This window comes from Argentina silus (assembly GCF_951799395.1).
Source record: "Argentina silus genome assembly, chromosome: 3".
In the NCBI taxonomy this organism is placed as follows: Eukaryota; Metazoa; Chordata; class Actinopteri; order Argentiniformes; family Argentinidae; genus Argentina; species Argentina silus.
The window spans coordinates 2,970,786-2,980,785 of record NC_139657.1 but is presented as its reverse complement, the minus strand read 5'-3'; the positions used below and the strand labels follow the sequence as shown (position 1 = coordinate 2,980,785).

Genomic DNA, 10,000 nt, shown 5'->3' with positions numbered 1-10,000 from the left:
GTTCCCCCCTGCCCAGCTCCTTCTCTGGGCACGTCTCCACGCCCGATGCCGCCTACGTCTCTGGATCTCATACTAGAGGAAGCCCCTTCCGCCCTGCCCTCCCTCCCCCTCCCCCTCCCCCTCTCCTCCTCCCGTCCCAGACTCCCCCTCAAGCCCACCAAGTTCCCCGTGTCTCTTGGGGTGACCCAGACCGTGGGGGACCGCCGGCCCTCCAACACCTCCCAGTACGACAACCTCGACGACGAGGACCGGTACCTGGACCGGCTGCTGGAGATCGCTGCTACCCTGCCTCAGAGCCCCGGCCTGGGCACCAGTCCTCAGGAAACACTGGGGATGTACGGCCTACCCCCGCTGCCCACGCCTGACATGGAGGACGACCCTTCTCGATATCCCCTCCCCCCTCCTCCTGCGTTTCCCCCTCCTCCCCCTCCTCCCTCGTTCTCGGGCCTCCCCACTCTCCCACAGGAGCCGGACTACGAGGGGCAGGAGTGTTGGGGCATAGACTCCATCATCCCCCCTCCTCCGCCCTGCTTCGCAGACAGACTCTCCCCCTTCCAGAGCAGCCCGCCTAAGCACACTAGGTTCAACCAGACAGACACTCACCACACCACCACCACCACCACTACCAGCACATCCAGCCAGGGGGGGGTCCCCCTCTCCCAACCTCTGGCCAGGTCGCCCCGAGGCAATCGCACCGCCTTCCCAGGCCAGATGCTGCTCCCCGGGACCCCCTCAGGACAGTGTCCAGGGGTCCCCTCGGTCCAGTCCAACCCAGACTTTTACCGGATGCACCCAGGCAGCCAGCAGCTGCCCAAGTCAGTCACCTTTTAGAGTTTCCAGAGTTCTAGTTTGGGACTGGAGGGGTGTGGACGGTGATGACACGTTGGAGGGACGTTGGAGAGTTCTAGTTTGGGACTGGAGGGGTGTGGACGGTGATGACACGTGGGACTGGAGGGGTGTGGACGGTGATGAGGCGTGGGACTCGAGGGACGGTGCTTCTTTGCCACTGTGCTTGCTCACTTATCAAACAAACAAAGCCATTCCCTGTGAAGGGGAGGAGCCTTGGCTGTGGCCAGTTGCTGTTGTCAGGTTGGGTTTTGTAAGGAGAGACTGTGGAGGCCTTTTTTCACAGACAGGTCGTGTCCAGATCTTTTCTGGTGTTCAGTCTCTATACAACTTTTTAGTATATTTTCACTTAAAACGTCAAAGCTCAGTTATTTCAAACTGTTGTCTTGGTAATACCACAAAATGGCGTTGAAAGGTGTGTGTGCGTGTGTGTGTGTGTGTGTGTGTGTGTGTGTGTGTGTGTGTGTGTGTGTGTGTATATGTGTGTTAGCACACGTGTGTGTATGTGTGTTAGCGCGCATGTGTGTATGTGTGTGCGTGCGTGTGTGTGTATTCAGAACATATGTTGTTCAAGTAAATGATGGTGTCATTTCACCTCAGGAGAAGTGAGGTAATCTAACATCACTCCGTCATGTCATCATCCTGCATCATGATGTCATCATCATGCATCGTGTTGGATTTCAGTTCCATTTTCTTGTAACAGCAAAGTGTCTTAACCATTTAGCAGCAGTCTAACATCAACTAAAGACGACATGTTTCTGTCCAGGAACATAACTCAAGGGCTTTTTATGTCAGCTTATAGGCTCGTCGCTGTGGAGGCTGGTGAAGGTAGAAATTGGAGGACGGGCTCATTGTAATACATGGCGGGGAATTTGGAATGCTATCAAACAAACACATGGTGTTTTATACAATTCCTCATTCCTCATGCATTACAATGAGCCCGTCCTCCAATTTCTACCTCCGCCAGCCTCCCCTGACCAGTCTTTGTAAAGCACCAAATGCCTATCAGGTTTTGGGTCTATATCCTTTATACCAATTCTGCATTAATGGTTGACCGTGAGCAGGCTCACACAACTCAACACACAACATGTGGACACTTCATTCAAAGGTCTGCTTATAAACTGCTTATAGACATTGTTACATAGTTCATTGACGTCCAGGGCTGTTTTTCATGATTTATAATGACAGGTCTGCTTAATTAATGGTTTGTACATACATACATACATACTACATACACATACATATATACATACTACATACATATATACATACATGCATGCATACATACAGTATCAGTCAAAAGTTTGGACACACCTTCTCATTCAATGGTTTTTCTTTATTTTTTATTATTTTCTGCATTGTAGATTAATATTGAAGACATCAAAACTATGAAGGAACACATATGGAATTATGAAGTAAACAAAAAAGTGTTAAACAAACCAGAATATGTTTTATATTTTAGATTCTTCAAAGTAGCCCCCTTTTGCTTTGATGACAGCTTTGCACACTCTTTGGACAAGGTGTGTCCAAACTTTTGACTGGTACTGTACATACATACTAATATACATACAGTACATGCATACATATATACATACATACATGTTTTCATTTGAAGAAATTAACAAATACAAAAAACTAAACAAATACAGTGATTCACAAAAGGTTTTTCTATTGATATATGAGCAGTTTATATAAGCAGACTTTCCAAAGGGTTTGTTACAACAGCTCTGTTCTGTTCACCAGCAGGGACCCCTCTCTGTCTCTCTCTCTCTCTCTCTCTCTCTCTCTCTCTCTCTCTCTCTCTCTCTCTCTCTCTCTCTCTCTCTCTCTCTCTCTGTCTCTCTCTCTGATACCATAGCCATGGTGCAATAGTCACCTGTGTATATAGTCAAGCATGTTACATTGACGGGGATGATCAGGGACTTGGTGTTTTGAAGTCCTGTTTCATTTCTGTCTGAGGCAGTACTGTTTATGTCGTGTGGGTTTCTACTGCTTGTCTCGTGTTCATCTTGTGAATATCGTTTGCATCTCTGAAGCTGTATTTTTTTTTTTTTTCGTTCGGTGTTTTTTTTTTTTTCCAGTTTGTTTTGATACATATTTTGTGACATCACAGCAATAATGTACTGTAGATATTTTTTTTTTCGAGAGGATTTATAATGTACAAAGACAGAAAGACAGATGAGGATATAGGAATCTTGTGGGAAGAAACTGTAGAGATAATGTGAGGATTTTGTGAAAGAAGGTTTAAAACTCTTAACAGACCAAACAACAGGGGAACAAGGACACGCGATGGGAATCATGGTGCATTCAGGTGCTCCTCGGAAACTCACAGCTTCCCACCGATATGTAGCGTAGGATTTGGCGCAAGGCTCCCTATTGGCTAATTATACGAATTATCAGAGGTACACACAAGTTGCCGGGTTGTAAATGTCCTAGTTTCCTAGTTCTGAAGGGCAAACAAATGCAGCATTTGTGTCTTCTCAGCTTGACCAATGCTCTTTATGAAACAATAGCCCCACCTAGTGGAGAGTTGAGGGTATTGATATAATTGAGTAGAAACTTGATCCAAATGCTGCCTGCACTACTCTAACAAAGAGAGTGCATATGGGCTGTTCCTCAGCAGTCTTCCTCTCCTCTCCTCTTTCCCTTCATCTGCTCTGATCTGAAAGACTTGAACAGGTGAATAACAAGCTCAGTGAACAACTGCCGCCATATGGCTTACACACGTCAAGTATTTTCAGATTAGTACACATGGAGAGGACATAAGGAGAGGACATAAGGAAAGGACATAAATTGAGGACATAAGGAAAGGCAGTTACTTGAGACAGTCGTATTGAGACCCAGCCGTATTCTGAAAAGCCACGGCCTCCTCTTATATAGTGAGGCCAGAGGCTTGTTTTGATAGGTCGTCACGCTACAGAGCCGAATAGCGCTGAGCTGTCGTGCGCTGGCCTGGTTCCACCTCCACCACGGTTGCTGAAACACCGCTTTTTACAGGTGCACCGTAAAAGGAGAGTGTCTGACCTCAGCGTAGTGTGGCTCAGGTCCGGTGGGCCCAGTAGTGTGTGAAGCCCCTTAGCTAACCAGCATTCACAACAAAGGTATAAGTGGGATAGATCGGAGTTGAGCCATAATGTACAGTAAAGACCTCTAGTCTAAAACCTTTATACCTGTTACTGCTTCATTAAATTATATATCATGTGTATATGAGGATCTGATGCAGGGGGAGGCCGGCGGAGGTAGAAATCGGAGGACGGGCTCATCGTAGTGGACGTAATGCATTACAATGAGCCCGTCCTCCGATTTCTACCTCCGCCGGCCTCCCCCTGGATGCTGATACTGTGTTTTTGCACTCTCACTCGTATTATTTGCAGAGATCCTGTTTTTGAGCGTGTCGTCGGTCCCTGTGCATTCCTTTGTGAGGGAGCTGGAGGCTCCGACCAAAAGCTTTCCATGTAAGACGTTTCAGTGTCATTCTGTTTTATTTCGTTCACACAGGGTTGGTCTGAGCTCAGTGCTGTGGTAGATCTGCTGAGTTTCCCGTAGTCTGTGTAGATCTGCTGAGTTTTCCGTAGTCTGTGTAGATCCATGGTCTCTTTGGTTTGCAAGTAAGCAGTGTTGCGTGATGTTTTTCTTCACTGTTTCATGTTTTTCTACTCTGGTTGCACCTGCAGTTATAGAGATATAATATCAGGTGTGCAGATACTTTCATTATTCATAGTCTCTCTTGACGGACTCTAACCGTACCAGGTAAACTTCACGCCAAGTATACGTAGACGAATTTTTCCAAAATAAGGGGCCAGTTTCCCCAACAAAGATTAAGCCTAATTTTGGACTAAATAACATTTTCAATTGAAAATCTCCATTGAAGGTGCATTCTAGTCTCGGGTTAGGTTTAATCTGTTAGGGCAACCAGCCCAAGGTGGCGTTTGGAAGCCTAGAGCTGGTTTATGGACCAGATCATCTGTGCTAGCAGCAGCTTGCTCAGACTAACCCTTGTGAACAAGTTCATACATTGATTCAAGTGACAAATGTTATATAAAAATGATAAACCTTATTTCAGTGTTGTCTTTATTTCCCACCCACAGAAAAGACCAGACACACACAGTGTAAAATCAGAATATATTTAATCCACATACATTATTTGTATTTAACAGCAATTCATTTCCAGCAATTAGTTTGTACATACAATTAGGTACAACAAAACACAGAAGAAGTTTTCTTTGACACAAAGCATCAAACACAAATACAACAGATAGTTTAACTCATATTTTAAATCATAGTGCATCAACAAAGGTATATTTAACATTGAGGCATATACGACATTTGCATAGTTAACGTACATAAGTGCATGGGCAAAAGTACAATAAGGCCATTATGTCAGGGTAGATGCTAAGTGGGATCCTTGGGAGTAACCCTTCTCTAACCATGTTCAATCTCAACTTCAATGGAGTGATGTCAGAGTCAGACCTTCCCAAGCATCCCATTTAGCATCTACCATTTGTCAGCTATACCCTCCACCATTACCCTACACCACAGAAACTACACCAGGGGAGGCTAGTGGAGGTAGAAATCGGAGGACGGGCTCATTGTAATACATGGAATAAGGAATGGTATCAAGCATGTGTACCATTCCTCATTCCTTTCCATGCATTACAATGAGCCCGTCCTCCGATTTCTACCACCACATGAACTACATACTCGTACTTCAACAACAATCCACACCTCAACACCGGTTAGAGGTGGTGCAAGGTCAGGAAGGGTCTGTGCAAAGGTGCATATCAAGGTAGGCCGCATGTTAACATGACAACAACAGTCACGACACAAAGTCAATCTTCGGTCAAATAAGGAGTTAGGTGTAAGTCACATGGAATCAAAGTGGAACCTCAGAGTGAGACTGATCCCTGTTCATGCTTTGGCAATGGAGTGTTGTTAAATCTAAAAGCGGCTTTAAGTAATAAACCCCAACCTACATACATCTCTCGGATGGCTCTTGCCTCTGAATGCTGACTGGCTGGTGGCCTCGTCAGTCAGCGGTAGCCCTGGCCCGATTGGTGGGCTGTGTGCGCCGGCCGGGGCGTCACATCCTGAGCTGTGTGAGAAGGTTAGAGAGGGAGGTGACGCTCGCCCTCAGCTTGGCGTCGTCGTCGTGTCCCAGAGACACGCCCGCCAGACGAGAGGAACCAGACGCCCCCAGAACACAGGGCAGGCTGAGGAACACCTCCACCCCGATGCCCCCCCAGCCCTGGAATGAACGGAAAACAAACACACACACAACACAGGGTTAATAAAGGTGTTGCATCCAAAAATGTTGTCTGTGGAAAATGTATCTTCACTGTTTTAGGACTGTTGCTTTACTGTCAACGGTCATTTTGGTCAGAAAAATACCCTAAACCTTAACCCAGTACAGCTCTACCTGAGGTATGTGTCGTACAGGTAAGTGTGGCTGAGCTCAGGGGACAGGAGGTCCCAGGTGTAAGCAGGGTCACTAGGTGTGCGCAGGGTGACCAGGTGTAAGCAGGGTCACCAGGTGTGACCAGGGTGACCTACCTGGGCCAGTGTGGAGACAGAGTGGGTCTTCCTCTGGTCCACCACGATACTGTGGGTGATGTCAGCGATGGACAGACCCACGGACCAGGAGCGCTGACCCCGGCCCTTCAGCTTCTCAAACGCCCTGCACACAGGAGGAAACTGTACAATCACATGGACGCCATTTTGGGTCTAAGGCATATATATGACTTCCCTTGTTATTCCCTTCTATCAAATACCAACAACACTCATCAGTGTATGTTCTATGGTCTCTGCTGTTACCTGTCTAGCAGCGGTTTGGTGGAGTTGGACCCTGGAGCGATCTCTGGCTGCTGGCTCGGAGCAAAGTTACTCAACACAGCCACTGCAACCAGACACAGGCACATTAATTACTGACATTCATATTCAACCTTCAAGTGAAGTATTTTCGTGAACAGACATGAAATGCTAGATTCAGAGAAAACGCAGAGTAACCAGTTAGGTGTATGGGATGATTCTGCACCACAAAGAAAGGCAGAGAGAAAGGAGGGAGGGAGAGAGAGAGAGAGAGAGAGAGAGTGAACGAATGAGATGTACAAACATCAATGGAGGCTGGAGGAGGTAGAAATCGGAGGACGGGCTCATTGTAATGCATGGAACGGAATAAGGAATGGAATCAAACACGTGCGTTTGATACCATTCCTCATTCCGTTCCGTGCATTACAATGAGCCCGTCCTCCGATTTCTACGCCCACCATACATCATGACATACATTATATGGAACACAGAGACTGTGTCCTATGCGGTACAGCAGTTTTCCCGAGCTTTCACCCTTGTTGTCAGAGAGCTCTCCTATGACCCAGGCCGGGCGGTGTGTGTTCAGGGTGATGTCCATGATGTGGCAGAGGCGCTCAGAGTCCAGGTTACACCCTGCACCAATCACCCGCGACGGGGGCAGGCCGCTCTGTCTCCACGCCACGTGGGTCATGATGTCCACTGCAAAGGGGTCAGGGTTCAGAGGTCACAGGACAGGAAGAGCAGGCAGAGAGAGAGAGAGAGGGAGAGAGAGAGGGAGAGAGAGAGAGAGAGATGGAGAGAGAGAGAGAGACAGAGAGAGGGAGAGACAGAGAGAGGGAGAGAGAGAGAGAGACAGAGAGAGAGAGAGAGGGAGAGAGAGAGTTCCTACATGTAAGAACAATACTTGAGGCTCTTTCATCATGTAGGATTGTGGGTTGTGTGTGTGTGTGTGTGTGTGTGTGTGTGTGTGTGTATGCGTGTGTGTGTTCTGACCTGGCTGCGAGGCGACCAGCAGCACTGCGTTGGGGCTGAGCCGGGCCAGACCTGGGATAATCCCCCGGTACAGCTCCACGTTGGTCTGGACCACGCTCACGTACGACTGCTCGTTGCTCCACGCGTTCGCCGTCACCACGACAACCCTGGATCCAGCAGAGGCAGAGAGATCTACGAGCAGGGAGAATCATTTAACGACCCTGTCCGGTCAAAAACAGAACATTTGAAGCTGAAAAAGTATGAAAAGTATGACATTACGCGATGTCATAGACGCTAACTGCATCTCATTGTCTCTGTACTTTGTGCCTCTGCACAATGACAATAAAGTTGAATCTAATCTAATCTAACAATGTTTGCGCCGAAGTAAGAAATTTTGGTTCTTTAAAAAGGGAGGTTCCACCTTTAAAATGTTCTTTTGATTTGGCCCTGACCGTGGCTGTAATTGAGCCCCCCATGGGGCCCTATTCATTCCGAAAATATGTCCAAAACACCCTTCAGGCACTCCAGTCCAGCTCAAGCGATGACAGAATCCATCCCCCTCTGAAGACTTTGTCTGCATTACGCGTCTGAAAAGTTACTTTGCTATATTGTAATCCACTTACGCATGTTGTTGGAACTTCATCAAACTTTATTTCCACAGAACATTTCATACACAGACGCAACATAATGCACTTTGCAGGAATATAAATAAAAACTATTAAAAGACAAAAGGAGACAGAACATTAGAGGATAACAAGTAGAACAGTCATGGGAGTTTAAAAGGGTAAAAGTGGAGAACAAGAGAGGCCTGTGGAGAGTAATGCACATGGTAAACAAAAGTTCAAATGTAATGATTTGATTTGATTAAGGCGTTTTGTTACCGTGACAACGGAAACGCTCACGTGTCTCACAAACGTGAATTTTCAGAAGAACGCTGCAGACAGTCTTGAGAGAGGGATCCTGTCGTAACAGGAGTTGGCAGTATGTCCAGTATGAACGGGGCCCTACGGGTCCCAACATACAGCTAATCAGTATCTTAGGGAGCAACACACGTTACTTAAAACTGTCTGGGCTAGTCAACTACTCCCATGGCCAGGGGCAAACCACGGAAACGTTTTTAAAGAAGTGGAAAAAGTCCCTTTAACAGTGATCACATTCTTCAGTGTAGTGTTTTGGGGTTTTAAAATAAATAAATAATAAAAAAATCAATCCTTCCTTCCTTCAGCACTGTGACTGTGGCAGTTATTGTTATGGAAGGTTTTACTTGTGACTGATGTAGAGTTGATTCACGTACTCAGACAAATGTACTTATTGCAGGTTGCTTTGGATAAAAGCATCTGCTAAATAGTCCATAGTTTGTTCAATGTTGTGTCTGTGCATGTAAGTTGTTTTGTCTGAAACTTTGTTTCCCCTGCTGCTACTGAAACAGGTCTCTCTTGAAAAATAAATTTGATCTCAATGAGACTAACCTGTATAAATAAAGGTAAAATAAATAAAACATTTAAATGTAGTATATTTAGGCCCGACCCACATCCTTAAACAGGCAGGAGTTTGTGAGGGTAAGTACACACACACACACACACGCACGCACGCACACACACACACACACACACACACACACACACACACACACACACACACACACACACACACACACACACACACACACACACACACACACACACACACACACACACACACACACACACACACACACACACACACACACACACAGTACCTTTAGAAACCTCCACCTTTGGCAGGTTGAATATTTCTAGATCCACGCTACCGCCCTTGGTAGAACTCTCAGCGATGTCGATGAAAACCAGTTTATCCACTTTGCCCTTCACAGCAAAGACAGAGCAGAAGATCACATGACACCTAAGACAGCATGCATTAATGTGACGTAACGTTAGTTATACTTGAATGCTGAAGTAATAAGGCATCAGAGGCCACGCTTCATCATGAATGAAGTCACAGCCAACAGTGCCCCCAATGTATTCTAAGCTGTGGTGTATTGAGGATTTCTTGCTAAAGTATTAGTTCTGGCAAGAAGAGAATGATGAAATACCATAGCCATAATGCTCATCACGGACGCCATGCCCAAGTCTCCGCCCCCAATGACTGTGACTTTGTTGATTGGTTGATCATGATGGCGTACTCCCCCTAGAAACAAGGTTTGATTTACTTCATATAATTGCTGCAATACATCTTTATAGTCAATTTTTCTACAGAAATTATAGATCAAAGTACCCAACCCTGAGGCATATACACATGCACATTCTACACACAAGTCTCTCTCTCTCTCTGTCTCTGTCTCTCTCTCTCTGTCTCTCTCTCTGTCTCTCATATTTTACTTTATGCGTCGAACCGTCCA

At 46.2% G+C, this 10,000-nt stretch overlaps 2 protein-coding genes across 2 annotated transcripts in view; one reads left to right on the top strand and one right to left on the bottom strand.

The window, feature by feature from the left end:
- The window catches only part of LOC310801602 (uncharacterized protein), a 37,094-nt gene extending 35,866 nt beyond the window's left edge, over nucleotides 1-1,228 (top strand). The window contains 1 exon segment of the mRNA XM_083665668.1: nucleotides 1-1,228. This exon segment is cut by the window's left edge and continues 761 nt beyond it. Within this exon segment, the coding sequence (XP_083521794.1) occupies nucleotides 1-831 (831 nt within the window). The 3' untranslated portion in view covers nucleotides 832-1,228.
- A 3,728-nt stretch (nucleotides 1,229-4,956) lies between these two features.
- Nucleotides 4,957-10,000, bottom strand: part of uevld (UEV and lactate/malate dehyrogenase domains) — an 8,992-nt gene continuing 3,948 nt past the window's right edge. The window contains exons 6-12 of the mRNA XM_083667017.1: nucleotides 9,695-9,789; nucleotides 9,362-9,467; nucleotides 7,645-7,815; nucleotides 7,186-7,350; nucleotides 6,658-6,739; nucleotides 6,397-6,520; nucleotides 4,957-6,091 (exon numbers count right to left, since the gene is read on the bottom strand). Coding sequence (XP_083523143.1) covers nucleotides 5,927-6,091; nucleotides 6,397-6,520; nucleotides 6,658-6,739; nucleotides 7,186-7,350; nucleotides 7,645-7,815; nucleotides 9,362-9,467; nucleotides 9,695-9,789 — 908 coding nt within the window. The 3' untranslated portion in view covers nucleotides 4,957-5,926. The remainder of the gene's footprint in view (nucleotides 6,092-6,396; nucleotides 6,521-6,657; nucleotides 6,740-7,185; nucleotides 7,351-7,644; nucleotides 7,816-9,361; nucleotides 9,468-9,694; nucleotides 9,790-10,000) is intronic.